This window comes from Notolepis coatsorum (assembly GCF_963971535.1).
Source record: "Notolepis coatsorum genome assembly, chromosome: 19".
NCBI lineage: Eukaryota > Metazoa > Chordata > Actinopteri > Aulopiformes > Paralepididae > Notolepis > Notolepis coatsorum.
Genome location: NC_140183.1, coordinates 78,522,668 through 78,541,706, shown reverse-complemented (window position 1 = coordinate 78,541,706; position 19,039 = coordinate 78,522,668). Strand labels below are relative to the sequence as shown.

Sequence of the window (19,039 nt, the reverse complement as noted above, 5' to 3'; positions counted from 1 at the left end):
TGTCAGCAGTGATGGAGAATATCGTGATGGTAGTTTCAACCCCTTTCAGCACCTGTACATGTAGTATAGATCCTTTTTACTTGTATTGTAGGAGCAGGGTCTGGCATGTGCTGAGAAGATGATGGGTGAATACGGTCTCTGCCTTATGCTGCATCCTAGATTGCACATTTTATACTGTTTGGATCCTCTAATGATATTAACTGGCCCTCAGCCTGGCCCAAGGCAGCCATTCCTCTTACTTCCGTCCCCCCCCGTCCCCCCACCCCCGCGCGCGCTCACATCGCATTAAGTTCGACATCCTGGCTACCAGCCAAGAGCCGGCCCTGTGTGACTCAGTGGTTTTTGGGCTCCGTTTTAAAATGATTTCTGGCGGTGTGATTTGATGTCACCGGCCCAGGTGGTTGAGACGGGAGATGTACGGCCTGGCGCTGCAGGGCGAGGCGAGACGGAGCGGCAAGAACCACACGGTGTCGCCGGCTCTCTTTAGCGGCGGAGGGGAAATGGGAGAGAGAGAAAATGCAACTCAAATATTTTAGGCACATGCCATGCATCACATTCTATCAGCCTCCCCGCTTTTCATGACACATCCTAACCCCCCCCCCCCCTCTTTTCTCTCTCTCTCTCCTCTCCTCTCTCTCTCTCTCTCGCTCTCTCTCTCGCTCTCGCTCTCTCTCGCTCTCTCTCGCTCTCCTCTCTCCTCTCTTCTCTCTCTCTCTCTCTAGCCACAGACCCTCGGTTGGCCAGGAGTCCCAGAGCCAGTGAGTACAGCGTGTCGGTGTTTCCTTTCAATCACTCTCCACTCTTTAATGTTACAGCCGGGTAGACGCTCACCTTCCCGCCCCTCTGTAAGGCAGGGGTTCCCAAACTTTTCAGGCCAGGGCCCAGAAAATAAGGCATCAGAGAGCCGCGGCCCAATGCACATCGTCTGGCTTTTTTTTTTTTTTTTTTTTTCAGTCGACCGATTTTTTAAGCCAAATATCACTTCAATCCTATTAAGTTAGTTCAAGTTAGTTATTCATTTATATGTGCTATTTATGAGAGGGCTAACTTGTTGCAAAATAATAATGATAATAATAATAGACTCATTAAAATACTATTGTTGCTTCGGTTGTTTTCAGCGTTTTATGTGCATAATCTGTTATTTAGGCCCCGTTTAGACGGAAACGCTAGCAGGTGAATCCGCAAAAATATTTTTGCTGATGTGCCTTTCGTTTATACGGAAACAGCGTTTTTACGGGGTGAAACCGCAAAAAAGTGAGACTACCTTCCAGGGTGGAATTCCTAGAAACGCAAAAGCTTTGCGATCTCGTCTAAACTATCAAAACGTATAAATCTGTTAAAACGATGACGAAAGGGTTGTCACGGCTCTGGTCGCGCGTACTGCTTACGTCACAGGTAGCAGGTATGCGCCAGTAGCCGAGACGTAAACAAAGCAAGTATGTCTGACTTATATCAACGGAGATCACCTGAAGGCTACATTGGCAGTACTTTTAACCCTTTCACTGCCACACGACAGAAGGTTACCCCTTTACTATCACACAACCGGCTGTCGTGTGGCAGTGAAAGGGTTAAATACACAAGAATCTGTCCCGCGGCGTGAGACCCGTGAGTGGACCCACTGTCTGTGAGTGACTCTGCTTTGGTGCAATCACATTCCCCATCCACAGTCTGCGAATCAGAGGCAGAGTAGGGCGGGTCTTCACAGCACGTCATGTGGCATATGCGCCAATCGTGTGACAGCGGGTCTCCGTCGTTACAGCGTCGTCTGCACGGAGAATTCCACTCCAAAACGCTCGTCTAAACGTAAAATTAAAAGTGAAACCGCAAGATGACTTTTGCGGTTTCTGTTCACAAAACGCTCGTCTAAACGGGGCCTTAGTTTGAAATGTTCGTTGAAATAAGTAGATTTTTCGTTTTTGTTTATTTATTAAGTTAATATAAAACCATAATAGTCACATTTTAGAATACAATAGAATAGAATTTTAGAATACAACTAGAAACACTGTCCTGGCCTGCTTCTAAGTTCAGTGGCCTGATTATTATTATTATTTTTTTTTATAAACTCATCTCGCGGCCCACCCGTGGCTTCTCGCGGCCCACCTTTGGGTCGCGACTCCGACTTTGGGAACCACTGCTGTAAGGAATGGCCGCTGTTGTAAGCAGTCGGCAGTTGTAGTTAACTCCGGCACGGTCCACGTTTCACTGTTTATTCTAGTATCGGAACGGCGCTTATTTAAAGACCGACGAGTCACCGCTGTTACCTTCCTGCCTGTCATCGTGGTCACAATGGTGACTGACAGACATTTATTTAGACATTTAGTTAGTGATTGCCAATTGTTTACTAACCTTTGTACTGTCTTTTCCTAGTATGCACTCTGCTACTAAGGAATCAACCTTGCCTATATTACTACCTACTATGCTAATGTGTCTATACTACTATGCACTCAAGACTGTAGCACTCAAGTTCAACACTGTAGTGTTTGGTGAATGATCTTACTGACCCTTAGCTGCCAGAGTTGTACCCTTCCTGCTGACTTGTTGTACAGAACTTGTAAGTCGCGTTGGATAAAAGCGCCAGCTCAATACACTACACAGTGAAATAATATATCTTTTTATCCACTTTTTCTCCCATCCCAATTCCGCTGTGCCAATTCTCCCCTCCCCTGTCTTGAACGTTGCTCACATATGCCCCCCACTGGCCGGTTGTAGGGAGGATAGAACCCTTGCATCACGTGTCCCCTCCGATACACGAGGATGCAGCCTGTCGCATCTTTTCACCTGCCAGCGCGGACTCTCATTGGCGAGGTGTAACGTGTGGGAGGCTCACACTGCCCCGGCCATTTCCTGTCTCTGCTGTGCAGGCGTCCCCCAACCGACCTGTAGGAGTCGCTGTCCGCAACGTCCAGATTACCACCCATCGACTTCCACCCGCTAACTCTGCCAATTGAGTTAGTATGACGGCCGGCCCAAGCCGGAGGCAACGCCGACAGCCGGAGTCGAACCCGGTGCCTCTTGCGTTGGTGACGAGCGCAATGTCCGCTGCGCCACCCAGCCGCCTGAAAATAATATAACTATTATAATTTAATGACCAAATCGCACATTGATGCCCAACCCATATTGTTGTCCCCCAGATGAATGTTTCTACCGTCTGGAGGCTGAAGCCACTGACCAGAGTTTCCAGTCCCCTGGCTTCCCAGACAAATACCCCGCTAAGTCCCGCTGCCAGTGGCAGATCAGAGCACCGGAGCAGCACGCCATCTCCATCAGGTTCTCCCACTTCCACGTCGAGGACGACTGCTCTAACGACTTCGTCTCCATCTACGATTCACTGAGTCCGGACGAGTCACAGGAGATCACAGAGTGAGTAGTGGCTCACAGGAGATCACAGAGTGAGTAGTGGCTCACAGGAGATCACAGAGTGAGTAGTGGCTCACAGGAGATCACAGAGTGAGGAGTGAGTCACAGGAGATCACAGAGTGAGTCACAGGAGATCACAGAGTGAGTAGTGGGTCACAGGAGATCACAGAGTGAGTAGTGGCTCACAGGAGATCACAGAGTGAGTAGTGGCTCACAGGAGATCACAGAGTGAGTAGTGGCTCACAGGAGATCACAGAGTGAGTAGTGGCTCACAGGAGATCACAGAGTGAGTAGTGGCTCACAGGAGATCACAGAGTGAGGAGTGAGTCACAGGAGATCACAGAGTGAGTAGTGGCTCACAGGAGATCACAGAGTGAGTAGTGGCTCACAGGAGATCACAGAGTGGGTCACAGGAGATCACAGAGTGAGGAGTGGCTCACAGGAGATCACATAGTGAGGAGTGGGTCACAGGAGATCACAGAGTGAGGAGTGAGTCACAGGAGATCACAGAGTGAGGAGTGGGTCACAGGAGATCACATAGTGAGGAGTGGGTCACAGGAGATCACAGAGTGAGGAGTGGGTCACAGGAGATCACAGAGTGAGGAGTGGGTCACAGGAGATCACAGAGTGGGTCACAGGAGATCACAGAGTGAGGAGTGGGTCACAGGAGATCACAGAGTGGGTCACAGGAGATCACAGAGTGAGGAGTGAGTCACAGGAGATCACAGAGTGAGGAGTGGGTCACAGGAGATCACAGAGTGAGTAGTGAGTCACAGGAGATCACAGAGTGAGGAGTGGGTCACAGGAGATCACAGAGTGAGGAGTGGCTCACAGGAGATCACAGAGTGGGGAGTGGGTCACAGGAGATCACAGAGTGGGTCACAGGAGATCAGAGAGTGAGGAGTGAGTCACAGGAGATCACAGAGTGAGGAGTGGGTCACAGGAGATCACAGAGTGAGGAGTGGCTCACAGGAGATCACAGAGTGGGGAGTGGGTCACAGGAGATCACAGAGTGGGTCACAGGAGATCAGAGTGGGTAGTGGGTCTCCAAAGATTGGGGATCTTTCCGGAAGGGCTTGGAGCACTCATGGAAAACTGCTGGGATCGTACGTATCTATTGTCATATTTGAGCCCCCCCCAAATCAAATAAATCTGTCACTTTAAATGAAACGATGGCAGACAAAGTGCGGCGTGGAATGGATACAGACAGGCAAATCTATTATTGCATGACTTCATGTAGACTTTACATCAGGGGTCTCAAACTCACGGCCCGCAACCTCACTCAGTGGCATGGGTGTTGGCTAAACACAAGAAGCCATTCTCTGATACATACATAATAAAATAATGTATGACTGAAGTGATGGAGACCATGTTTTAAGGCAAACAAAAGCAAATCCTCCTCAGAATTTCAGAATAACTGAAATACTGGCTGATGATTTGATTAAACAGCTTTGTGATAGAAAAAAAAATGCTCAGTTGCTGGTGTTTCTGAGGTTTTAGTGAGTTTGTGAGAAGATTGGATCAGTTGTTTTTTTTGGAATACTTGAAACCTTTTTTTGTGGAATATTTGATGCGGCCCAGCCTCACCTAGACTCTACCTCCAGCGGCCCCCAGGTAAATTGAGTTCGAGACCCCTGCTTTACATGAACTGATATTTCTGCCCTGTAGATTTTATTAAAGGGGAAACTCCGGCAAGCTCTTTGTCGCTCCTCCATCAAATCGTATAAAACACTCCTTATCTCGCCTCAAGATTCAAGAAACCCTACTCGCTAGGTTTGTGTTCGACAGGGTCCAACCGACGTGCACCTCGTTTATTTAGCCTTGTTGATCAGACAAAGGGATGGGGGGGGGGGGGGGGGGGGGATGGTATTCCCAAAAGAGAGCCACTAAGAATCACTTTTATTTGTATTTGACTGAATTGTTACTGGAGGATTCGGGAGAGAGAGAGGGAGAGAGAGAAACATTTATTTTGATGCTGGTGGAAAATGTAGTCCTCGCCTCATTCCCCTCCCCTGCATTTGTGATTACCACCTCCCTCCCCCTCCCCCCTCTGGCCCCGGTGCCTCCAGCGCAGCATGTCCTGTGTTACCTTGGTGAGATTGACTTGGCTCAAAAGGACCCCTCTTCTCGAATCTATCAGGGGCCAACCTGCCGCCGTGCCTCTGTGTAATTGCACCCCGTCCGCAGGGGAGGGGAGGGAGGGTCTTTCAGTCTCTCCGACTGCAGGGCCTCCTGAGAGCAGCAGCGCCGCCGGTTGGCTGCAGGCAATTTCAAGCTTGGAACCCTTTTTGCCAAACAAATATCGGGTTCGCCAGGCGTCGCGTGACATTCTTATATCGCAGAGCCGTCGACCTTATCCGCGGTGACGCCGGGGTTTAGGAGAGTCATAACGCGGAGCTTTATAATGCCATCATCCTGCCACGGCTGGATGTACGGCTGCTGTCGTGGTGTCATTCACACCGGCGTGGCTCCGCGGGCCGCGCCACAGGAACTTTTACATAATGTACCCGTTTGACTTTGAAACTCCACCTGTGTGGTGTCATGTCTGGCGTCTCTCTCTCTCGTTTCTCACACACACACACACGCACGCACGCACGCACGCACACACACACACACACACACACACACACACACACACACACACACACACACACACACACACACACACACACACACACACACACACACACACACACACACACACACTGTATATATTAGTGTCTGCAAGCTGCTTTTTACTGTCGCTCCGTGTTTTTCTGCCTATCGCTACCTTAATGATTTATTATAGCCCTTTCAACTCTAAATACTCTTTACGTTAACTCCCAGTTCCTATGGTTTTCTCCAGAACTGTGAATTTATTTATTTATTCAGATTTATGACCGCAGTGCATCGTCGAAAGGACGAGTAGCAGGATCTCTCCGTGGGAGGATTAGCGAGATGAAGAAGTCTCCGTCTTATCAGCTAAACACAAAGGACTATGTCGGGCACTGCTGAAGGCGAGGATATTTATGAAAGGATATTTCATAAACACCCCGGTTGTGAAGCGACCAGCGAAAGACAACAAGGCCCACCATCACCAACTAAGTACCTAGCTTAGCTTCAGTTTAGCCTAACCTGAAGAGACAGGAAATAAGGCAAGATGCCGGGACTCGACTCTCCCACAGAATGTGCTAGTTGCCTGAGGATGAGTACGAGGATTGTAGAGCTGGAGGCTCGGGTTTCTACCCAGTACCAAATTCAACAGGATGAGCGACTCATTGACTCTATGGTTGACTCTATAGTTGAAGCTGCCACAAGTATAGCCACCGATACCATGGCTGAGGATCCCTGGCCTAGGCTAGGAGCTAAACCAAAGCAGTGGACTACCGTCAGGGCTAGAAAGAGGAATAAACAAACCAGGAACACGTCTTGTATTACCTCACCCCCAGCTCCGCCAGGAAATAGTTTCAACCTACTCTCGGAACCACGCATATCAACACCCAAAGCAAAGAGACTTAGAAGCGTGGCTAATGACGCTAGCGAAGCTAACAGCGAGCATACCAGAGCTCAGGCTAACGACGAGGCACCAAAGGAACGTTGTGTTATACGTTGTGTTGTCCCAAAATGGTGTGGGAGCCGTTGCGTAAGCCGGTTTCCCAAGGGAAATCGGCTAGGCAGATGGCTAATTGGAGTGACCAGGTGTACATCGCCGCGACTCAGAGCCTAGCTGCGACTTCCAACATCGCGCAGCTAGCGTGCCACATGTCGGGGATGATGGTGGGCGGGTCGGTATTGGATGACCATCAGCAATATCTTCACGCCCAGGCGGCTGGAGCCATCTTGCACCTTACCCAGCTGCAGGCGATAGCCGCCGGGAAGGAGCGCGCCCTGGCCACTCTATCCCAGCGCCACCTTTGGCTGGAGCAGGCGCGGGTGCCGGAACAGAAGAGGATTCCCCTGCTCACGGCCCCCCTCTCCGATGCTGGGCTATTTGGGTCGGCCATGCAGCTGATGACGGCAGCCTGCAGAGAGATGGAGGAGGAGCGCTCTGTGCTCCAACCCCATTTCCCCCGACCCGATGCCGCCGGTGATGGCCGGAAAAAGCAACGCCGGCAAAAGCAACGCCGGCAGAGGACCAGGGGGGGCGCAGAGGCATGACAGGGGGGGCCTTAAGATTACAAAAATAAATAATTTCTTATTTATTTTTTATTATTACAGAAAATTATCACTAAAGTGCTATCTGTTGCAGCTGCACTGTTCTCCATGAAAATCCAGCTAATCCAAAACTCTGCAGCCCGACTGCTTACTAGAACCAAAAGGAGAGAGCACATCAGTCCAGTCTTAGCTGCTCTACACTGGCTTCCTGTAACATTTATAATTGACTTCAAGGTCCTTCTCCTTACATACAAAGCTCTAAATGGACAAGGGACCTAGCTACATCGCCAACACTCTAATAAATTACATGTAAATACATGCCTGTATTTTTTACTGTTGTGAAGCCATTTGAACTACAACTTCTGTTGCAAATAATGTTATTATTATTATTATTAATGCTACTGGAATATTCTATACCATTTTTAATGCCACGGGGGCCCTGTTCACTTTCTTAGCTTCATGTGAGTTTGCATAATACTGTACTTTGAACACTTTTTAGACACGTGCATTTTTTCCCCTTGTGTTTTTCTCATGCCAAAAACTACAGTAAGTAATGTTAATGAACTCATCTTTTTTCACTTTTTCTCACCCCCCCCCCAATTCTGTCATTATGCCCCTCCTGTTCATTGCGTTACCCCTGCTGTTTGTCTGCGGAGGGTGTGTAGACTACCAAACGCCTCCTCCTCCTTGTTGGATTCTCGTGTTATCAGCCAGTAATCTCTGTTGTTTTCCGTGAAGTCTGCATTGTGTTTATCTCTTACTCATCTTACTGGCTGTCACACTCCATCTCTCCTGTTAATACATCTGTAATAAGAAGAATCGACACACTGGAAACGTGATCCCTTTCCTTAGATTGTGATGTTTATTCTATAAACATAGACTCATAACAAGATGGAAATGGTTTGAATCGTCTTTGAAAGTCTTGCCTCATATCAGCCCGGTGATTCTTGCGGCCTAGTCTCGTGGCCCTCCCAACCCTCTGGCTTTGAGGGTTGGGAGCTCAGTTCCTGACTTGCTGTTAACGTGTCTGGTTAGTCTGCTAGTCTGACTCAACCCGGAAGAACCCCCCCAGCTATAAAGTGTATTTCTCTAGCAACGACGCAATGTGTCTCTTGTCACCTCTGACCCACTCTAACGTCCTTTCTCTATCTCTTTCTCTCTCAGCGGCCTGACCTTGGCTCACAGGGCCTGCCTGTGGCTCTTCCTCAGTCTAACTTGAAAACACACACATACATGGCAGCTGTCCTCCTCATTTAAGATCTGTAGATCTAGGTTTATAAACCATGATTTCCTTAAATTCTCTCAGTTTTAAAGGCATTCTCAGTGTTAATATAAAGCCTGAGTGGAACCGAGTAGATGTCTGCTGTCATCCAACAGTTACAAGACCTAGTAGAATAACATATGAGTGTGCTACCCTAATCGATAACATTAAACAAACAATATGGAAAGTAATACGACAAGTGGATTATTAATTGAAGATATTAGCGATCACTTACCTGTTTTTACAGTTTATGAGTGTAATAGGAAGAGGAGGGAGTCAAAGGAAATAAAATACAAGAGAATAAGAACTGACGAAACAATATCTGCTTTCAGAAATTAGTTATTGCAATGCAACTGGAAGAGTATATGTGATGAATCAGATGTTGACGAAGCTTATGGGTTATTGCTAGACAAATTTAAAGTCCTGTATGACAAAAACTGCCCACTGAAACAGTGTAGCAATAAGAACAAGTTGGCAGAAAATCTGTGGATGTCAAAAGGTATACAAAATGCATGCAAAAAAAAAGAATACTTTATATAGGATATTTATTAAAGACAAAACAAAAGAAGCAGTTAAAATATAAAAAATACAAAAACAAACTAATTAGTATTATGAGGAAATGCAAGAACGATTATTATACCAAATTATTGGATACAAATAAAAATTATGTTAAAGGAATATGGGACATATTAAATAGTATTATTAGAAATAAACCAACCAACCTAGCTTACCCTGACTATTTTACAGAAAAGGACAGAAAGATTACTCTTATAAATGAGGTAGTGGATGGGTTTAACTTTTTTTGTTGATGTGGGACCAAAACTAGCCAATGAAATGGTCAACACTGGGAAGAGTTTTGCGGTGGATGATTGTGGAGAAAGAAACCCTGCTTCAATATCTCTGGGATCTGTGGAGAAAGAGGACATTGTTGAGATGGTAAACAAATGCATGAATAAAACCTCCACAGATGGGGATGACATTGATATGTCTCTGGTAAAAAAATTTATTCAAGGAATTGTGGAGCCACTATCTCATATATTCAATTTGTCGTTCAAAATGGGAGCATTCCCTCAAAAAATGAAAATTGCAAAGGTTATACCATTATTTAAAGCTGGAGACAAGCATTTGTTTACCAATTATAGACCGGTATCCCTGCTATCACAGTTCTCAAAGATACTCGAAAAACTATATATTGCAAGATTAGACACTTTCATTGAAAAACATAATCTCCTAATGGACAGCCAGTATGGTTTTAGAACAGCTAGATCTACCTCCATGGCATTAATGGAGCTTGTAGAGGAAATAACGGACGGTATAGAGAAAGAAATATGTATTAGGAATATTCATTGACCTAAAAAAAGCTTTGATACAATATATCATGCGATTTTACTGAAAAAGATGGACAGGTTTGGTGTCAGAGGGGTTGCTGTAGACTGGCTGAAAAGCTATATTAGTAACAGGCAGCAATTTGTTCTGATGGGTCAGCACAAGTCACAATGCTTAAACATTACCTGTGGTGTTCCACAGGGGTCAGTATTGGGACCCACATAGTTCATTTTATACATAAATTATATATGTAAAGTATCTGACATACTGAAACTTGTTGTCTTTGTGGATGACACAAACATTTTATGTTCGGGGATGACCTTCAGCAGCTTTTAGAAGTGGCAAACATAGAAATGGACAAATTAAAAGGTTGGTTCGACACAAATAAGTTATCACTCAATTTGAAAAAAAACAACTTCATGATATTTGGAAATGTAAAATAAACACTGATCCTCAACTGAAAATTGATAATGTAAAAATTGAGAGAGTATACAAACAAGTTTATAGGGGTCTTAATAGACCACAAACTCTGCTGGAAACCCCATATAAAATATTTGTGTTCAAAGTTAGCGAGAAGTATTGGTATACTGGGCAAGACTAGATATATCCTGAATCAGAAAACTCTATATACATTATACCATTGTACCATATCTATCATATTGTGTTGAAACCTGGGGAAATACTTATAAAAGCAACTTACAAAAGATATGCACACTGCAAAAAAGAGCCATACGGATAGTACATCATGGTAGATATTTACAAATAGTATGTTTGTAAGGAGTCAAACATAAAAATGCATGGACTTAATCAAATTCAAATCTGCACAAATTATGTTTCTGGCAATAAAAAACAAATTACCGAGCAACATAAAAAAAAATACCATGAGAGAATCACAAATGGCTATCGGGGCAACACTATTCATCTACACAGTTCATTGGGCCATCTTGTATAATGTGTCAGTGGTGGTGATGTTGAAATGGGAGCTGACACCACTTGTTGAGGTCCTTTAGCGTTAGGTGCTTTGCTAAATCTGCTGCCCTAATGAGCGGATTAGACCAGTTGAGAGAACGGAGAGCAGCACTGAGTGAGACGGAGGTGGGACTGCCCCCCATGTGGGCAGCTGTGTTTGTGTGTCCATCCTTTGCGTCTCTCGCAGAGCGAAAAAAGAGCAGGCGAGAAGGTGCGCACTGCCCCACTCTTGCACATCGCTACAACTCATAGGAAATTCAGCTCTCATTAAAACATGACCGTCATTCTCAAGGTACCAGTACTTGTAAAATTGGATATTGTACCATTTTTAGCGCCATGGTATTGCGTTACCTTCCTAGTATCGGTATACCGTGCAACAATAATATATATACTTTCTCTTCCTCTATCCACTCTCTCTTTCTCACTCTGAGTCTCATTGATCTTTTTCTTTTTCTTCTGTAAGCTGTATTTGCTCATGTCTGAGCGCTTCACACTTCAAATGATTTCAGCGGTATTTGAGTTGTTTTGAGCTCCCTTTGTGTCACACACCCATTATTGTTTTTATTGAAAGGGTGGAATTTCAGTCAATGAATCCAACAGCTTTTGAGCTTAGTGTGTTTCAAAGTGTTATTTACAATAGTATATTTGAGTGGTGCTAACACACGCGCACGCACACACACACACACACACACACACACACACACACACACACACACACACACACACACACACACACACACACACACACACACACACACACACCAATGTGAATAAATCAGTACAAGAGATCATCTTTGACATGACGTTCCTTATATGGCCTCTCCTCTCACAGGAAGTGTGGCCAGAGGCCTCCCAGCAACCCTCTGGAGGTGGTGTCATCCAGCAACATCATTCTGATCAACCTGATCACAGACAGCGCTGTCCAGAAGCCTGGTTTCAGCGCCACGTATAGCCGCATCCCAATAAGTACAGGTAAGTGAGTCTACATCACCATTACCATCACCATCAACAACACCAACACCATTACCATCACCAACACCATCATCAACAACACCAACACCAACACCATTACCATCACCAACACCATCATCATCGCCATCAACACCACCATCACCACCATCAACAACACCACCAACACCACCATCACCACTTTGGATAAAAGCACTATATAAAAAATGCAGTCCATATTGATTAATGGGCTCATTACGAAGGCCGGGAGAACCCATAAATGCATTGGGAATAAGTACTTTGGTACTTTTATTAGGTAACATAACCATTGGGAATACGGTACAAAAGGGTGCTTTTGTAGAGAGAGCCAGCTGCAAGGAGCCAGTGATGCATTCAAGAGCATCGTTTGAGAATGCACACATCGAAATATACACCTGTTTTCACACACTTATCAACACTTTCAATTAGCAAAATAAAAATTTTCGATAAATTTCAAGTGTGCAGGTGCAACAACTTTTAAACATCTCACATCCCTAGTGGGTGTGTTTGTTTGCTCTGAGAGAGAGAGAGATACCAGTCCATTCCATTCGTACTCGAATGGGCTCCGAGGGAGAGAGGAGAAATGTGGGCGATCACATTGGTAATCTGACAGGGTGACGACAGAACCATCTGAACACGGAGCGCGTCGCCCAACTCTACCGTCAAACATACCGTCGAGCTTTTGGTAGTTATTTAATCCATTTCATGTCGTGTCGACTTCATCCATTTTCCTTGAGTTCAGGTAAAATATAGTGACCGCTAATTCCTTTGCTACACATGTCGTTTTGCTGGTACTTTGATGTCGCTGCTGATGTTCTGGAAAATTATGCACAGTTAAAGTTGTTCTTTCACTTCACTCCCTTTTATGACACGGGTTATTAATTGTCATTCCTCTTCTGTGTCTTTCTGCACACGACAACCGGCCTTATATGGTATTTCCAGGAGTGCTGGTTATGCTAATTGGCTGTACATTAGGGGTGGGAATCGCCAGAGACCTCACGATACGATACTATCGTGATACTTGCGTCACGATACGCTGAGTATTGCGGACATTTGTATTTTTTTTTATCAAATTACATTTATTACCTTTTTTCAACTGCAAAGTAAAACTTTTGTCAACATGTTTTATCTAATAAAATAAAGTTCAGTCTGTTCATCTCACTTCAATAATCTTTATTGCAGAACATGGTATTTTCTCAAGCGGACAGATGTAAACTGTAATCTGTGTTGCATGTACCTGACAAACTGAACTGTTTGTATTACAGTCATATTCCAACTTAACTGAATGCACATGTGTGTGTGTGGACTACTGTACTATTACAGGTATTGAAATGAACAATGCAACTTCCTTATACAATTTTTTTAAATTTTTTATGAATCATTAAATATCGATACTTGGCGTCCCTGTATCGATACAGTATCGCCACGCAAAGTATCGCGATACTACTACGTATCGATTTTCTCCCCCACCCCTAGTTAACACCGAAGCAGCTAGACGCTTGGAAATTGCTGCGTGTTGCGTGTAACGCGCTGTAACGTCCCCGGTCATGTTCGCGTTGCACCAACCGTTCCATGTTCTCCCGAACACGGAATTTCAGTCCATATTAGGGCAAATTCTGCAATATTCCATGTTTACAGTTGATTGCATTTTTATTGCTCAATTCCGCAATTCCATGAACGTGGATTTCATATAGCTCTATGTTGCATGATGATCATGAATACATTTATTATGTATTCATGTTTAACACTGCCCCGCCAGGCGCTCAGATGTGAAAAAAGCGCCCCCTATGTCTCCCAGATGGTAATGCACTCTTTTGGATTGGACTCAATGAAAATGGATGAGAGAAAAAAACTCCATCCACATTTTACTTCTCACGCATGTAACCGGAGCCGATCAGATTCATTCTGGACCATCAGCACAGCGTGTAATATGTGTTTTACAGTATACACGTTGGATCAATAAAAGGATCGACTTTTCAGGAATTGGAATAATCCATTTGGATACCATCTGATCTCGGGTAAGGAATCTATTTTACCAGTCTTAGGATAATCAGACCTGTTTTCACGGAGATATAAGCTTTTCCCCTATATGTTGATATGGCTGTTTGACTGTAAGAGCGATCAGGAACTGAGAGAATCGATGTTCAGCTCGCGGCACCAGCGTGCACACGTACACATATACTATCGATAATCTAGCGTTTATTTGAAAACGATTCATAAATAGGCCGAAAAATGATAACGTTCTAGAATATTACAGTACAGGGAGATTATCATGGAATCTTTTTTTTTTTTTTTTTTTAGACGGGGGCTTTTCAAAATGCTATAAAACGGAAATGAACCGATAAAAAAACAATCCGCTTCGACAATGTTGACTGGAAATGAGTCATTGATAAGCGACGTGCAGATTAGACACATAGCCATAATTTAAAACATAGATTAGGCGATATTAATGCTAACATTGAAGTGGATGGTGGGCATTCAAGCACTAAATGTGCGCCCCCTGCTGGGCACTGAAAGTGTTAAATATCAACATTATCTGTCCATCCTCAGTAAATAATATCAATATAATAATACTCCTGACTTCATCTGGTCTTTTCAAATGCACACACAGAATGCCCCTCCCCCAGTCCCCACACACCAAAAGGTAGAATGCCCCCTCCTTCCCCAGTCCCCTCTCCTGTTCTCTCTCACGGTTAGCTGCTTAGCTTATTTAGCCTCATCTGCTAGCGTAACGTTAATTTAGGTCTGCCCACGCGACGTGGGCATAAAGGAATGGCGACGAGGCAAAGCATGTTAGATGCATTTGACCCGTTGCGGGGAAAAAACTGCACAGACTTATATCGGGTCGCAAAAAAGGCTCTCTGTAGCCCTGCCCTGCTGTAATGTCTACACTGCGTTTCACACTGCTGGGCGGATACGACTCGCTGGATTTTCAAAATAAGAGTATCGCAATATGAATCGATCTTTTTACGTTGCATCGATCTTATTATTGATAATAGATCGATATATCGATCTGGATCGATGTATCGTCCCGCCCCTACTGTACATGGCCACGAAAGTTGGCCTCCATCATTCAACCGACATGTCTAAGAAAAGAGAATGTTTCCTGAATCCGATGTTGATTTCTTGTACGTACTTCTCAAGAGCAAGTTTAAGAGAAATCGAGGACAATGTTCTTGCATGAGCTGACGATGACTTGCAAATGTGCACATTTATTTTTAATTACTTTGACTAATTGTTTAACAATATCTATTGATATATATTTAAGCTTTTTTTGTAACACTGTTTTGAAAAGTGCTATACAAGGTGTTTTATGTTACGACCCTGGCTCAAGAGGGAAGCAACATAAAGGGGACACAGACACCAATGGTCAAGTTTAAACCAAAAGGATATATTTATTACTATAACTAACACAAACAAAAGGTCAATTGTGGTGGAAGGGTGGAGGACACTGCTCCCACAGTGTCTTCCAGGAGTAGTGTGGCAGCATGTGTGGGCGGGGGAGGGCCTTTGAGCCCTGACAGGCAGCTGTTCAATTAGCAGCAGTCGGCTGCAACACAGGAGGACACAGAATTAACAAAAGCATGGTACATAACATTTTACTATTACTGTTATTGCAGTAATATTTAGAGATGATGTGAACTAGAGTTCTCCCATCCCACACGACTGTCATACCTTTCAGCTAAAACCTGTGGAGGCGACCTCACTGCTGACAGCGGAGAGTTCAGCTCTCCACACCACCCCAGCTTCTACCCCCCTGCCCTGGACTGCAAGTGGACCATCAAGGTACGTCATATCGCTGCTTCTGCCGGTGCCCCTCCTCCAGCTCAGATCTGCTCCCCCACCACCTTCTCCTCCTCCTCCTCCTCCTCCTCCTCCTCCTCCTCCTCCTCCTCCTCCTCCTCCTCCTCCTCCTTTCACATCCTTAGCCCGCTATGAGAGGAGTGCTGAGGCAGCACTACAGAAGCCAAGCTGTTCAGCACCTCTTCTATCTTCATCTGTCAGACTGCTGTTGCCACTGCGGCCATAGCTGCAGTGTGTGTGTGTGTTGGTTTTGTTTTTCTGTATTTGTGTGTGTGCCTGTGTGAATGTGATGCTTGTTGCTTGTGTCTTTGTATGACGCAAATATATGTATGTGTCCATCTGTACGTGTGTGTGTGTGTGTATGTGTGTGTGTAGCAGGAGGACATGCAATGCATGTTGAATACTAGGTCCATGATAAACCAGTAGCTCTGTCCTCTGTGTCGTAGGTCCATGATAAACCAGTAGCTCTGTCCTCTGTGTCGTAGGTCCATGATAAACCAGTAGCTCTGTCCTCTGTGTCGTAGGTCCATGATAAACCAGTAGCTCTGTCCTCTGTGTCGTAGGTCCATGATAAACCAGTAGCTCTGTCCTCTGTGTCGTAGGTTCCTGCAGGGAAGAAGGTCCGGGTTAAGTTTGTCATGTTCCGCATGAAGGAGCCCGGCGTGGACATCAGGGTCTGCCATAAAGACTACGTGGAGGTCATGGGCACCAAGTAAGACTTCAACACGTAGACGGCCCTCGACGACCTCTCCTCTCACCGTGCGTGGGGGTCAGGGGGGCTGGCCGTTCTGTTCAATTTCAATTCCAATTCAGGAATATTTCATATCAATATTTAATTAATTAAAATACTGACAAACACCTTTGAGTTTGAGAAGGTTGTCCTGATATAATGTATTGACAAAAGAATGAGATGTTCACTGTCATGATGGATAGCTATCTTCTGTTTATATGTTCAATCGATTGCATTGATAGTGAATTGAGCCAAAACCTGGTGTGTGTGTGTGTGTGTGTATATGTGTGTGTATTAGGGCTGACCTCGACTAGTCGAATAGACCACTAATCGATCGAAAGGAGCCGTAGTCAACTGCCAACCTCTTAATCGAATGCAAAAAAATAATAATAATGATATTATATATATATATATACAATTTTTTGGATCATTCTTTCCAAAAGCAAAGACTCCTAGAAGCATGGCTAATGCTAATGGCGTGCATACCAGCGAGGCTAACTGCCTAAGAAAGAAAAACTACCAGTCGACTATCGACAAATTTTGGCCAATCAAAGTCGACTATACAAATCCTTAGTCGGGGACAGTCCTGTGTGTGTGTGTGTGTGTGTGTGTGTGTGTGTGTGTGTGTGTGTGTGTGTGTGTGTGTGTGTGTGTGTGTGTGTGTGTGTGTGTGTGTGTGTGTGTGTGTGTGTGTGTGTGTGTGTGTGTGTGTGTGTGTGTGTGTGTGTGTGTGTGTGTGTGTGTGTGTGTGTGTGTGTGTGTGTGTGTGTGTGTGTGTGTGTGTGTGTGTGTGTGCGTGCTCTCTCATATATATATGTGTGGATAACCCGATGTTGCCATGTACTCAGGTACTGTGGAGAGATGAGCTCCCTGGCCCTGACCAGTCAGACCAACCTCATGGATGTGATCTTCCACTCAGACGAGTCCTTCACCGACAAAGGCTTCCGCGCCCAGTACAACGCCTACGACCCCTCCAACCGTGAGTGGGGAAACCACAACCTTAATGCATATGACATTTTATATCAGGGTATCTGATACAGGGTATTAAAAAGTATTACATTCATAACTGTCAATTTAAGGCCTTAAAAGGTAGTACATTTAATTTGCATAGGTATTACTTTTGTGGGGGGGGGGGGGATATTAAATATGAAGTTTGAGTTTTTGTATTCAAGTCGTTGCTTTTTGCGGGGGCTACCGGGAGCTTGGTGCATCTGGCGAGAGCTTGTATGGAATGCACAATGTCACTGTGTTTTTAGTTAGTTTTTTTCCTAGTATGGTCGTGAAATTCGTATAATATTTTGCTCCAAGTGGTATTCAAATGTTTTTTTTTGTACTTTATTTAAACTCCAGTGTCAATTGAGGGAGACCCTCATTTTCAATGATGCCGAGTTGATGGCATCAACAATTCCAAACACAAATGTAAAAAGAAATACTAATAAAATAAACGGTAGAAAAAGAAAAGTTATACAGCCGAAGGAATACATGAATACAGTAGTAGCAGCATTGTACAATAGAACAAAATCGAGCCAAATAGCTACAGGTGGACAGTGGACGGCCATTGATGAAAGATATAAAACGAGAGACGATGGAACTACATTTTAGGTCAAGTTGCAAGTGATTCCATGATGCCGCTGCATCAAAAATAAAAAGCAGTCTTTCCGTGCTCCATGCCATGCCACAAGGGTCGAGGGTGGGGGTGGGGGGGGGTGCTTTGGGTGATGTGACAGTGACACTCGTAGGGTGATATTACAAAGAGTGCGTAGAGACGGACAGCACTATTTAGCCAGAGATTCTAAAGAAGGCTGGCAGACTGACAGTCAAATGGAAGTGGGTCAGCGATGGAGGCTTACAGACTTCGGTGATGACAACTTCAGAGCCGGACTAATCACCAGGGAGCTTGTTTATCGGGTCCGTTTTATTTGCCACTGTCAGTCAGAGGAGCACTTTGCTTTCAACCCCATATATAACCCCCCCCCCCTTCCTGTCTGACCTAAATGGATTTATAATTGCTCTGATCAACGGGGACATGCAAATGGCAACATGAGGGATCGGGTGAATATATGCTGTCACTCCCTCACGCTCATCCTGTCAGCGTCTCTATCTCTCTATCCCCGTCTTTCTCTTCCTCCATCCCTCCCTCTCTCTGTTGTGTTCCTGTGAGCAGCTTGCCCCAACCAGTTTGCCTGCGCCTCCGGGATCTGTATCACCAAAGACCTGAAGTGTGATGGCTGGAACGACTGTGGCGACATGAGCGATGAGATGGACTGCAGTAAGTTAGCCCCCAACCCCCCCCCTGTGGACTCACTTTACCTCTTTCCTCTCCTCCTCCTCTCTTATCCTCCCCTCCCAGCCATCAGCCCCCTCTCTCAGCTCTCCCTACTTCCAACCTGTTCCACTGCCTAAATCTTCCTTGTTGGCACTGTTGAAACATACTGTCTGTCTGTCTGTCTGTCTGTCTGTCTGTCTGTCTG

General features: G+C 45.1%; 1 protein-coding gene across 1 annotated transcript in view; it reads left to right on the top strand.

Annotated features, from left to right (window-relative positions):
* Positions 1-19,039, top strand: part of st14 (ST14 transmembrane serine protease matriptase) — a 91,860-nt gene that overhangs the window by 55,615 nt on the left and 17,206 nt on the right. The window contains 7 exon segments of the mRNA XM_084336431.1: positions 723-758; positions 3,132-3,360; positions 11,880-12,019; positions 15,717-15,820; positions 16,441-16,550; positions 17,417-17,547; positions 18,733-18,837. Coding sequence (XP_084192557.1) covers positions 723-758; positions 3,132-3,360; positions 11,880-12,019; positions 15,717-15,820; positions 16,441-16,550; positions 17,417-17,547; positions 18,733-18,837 — 855 coding nt within the window.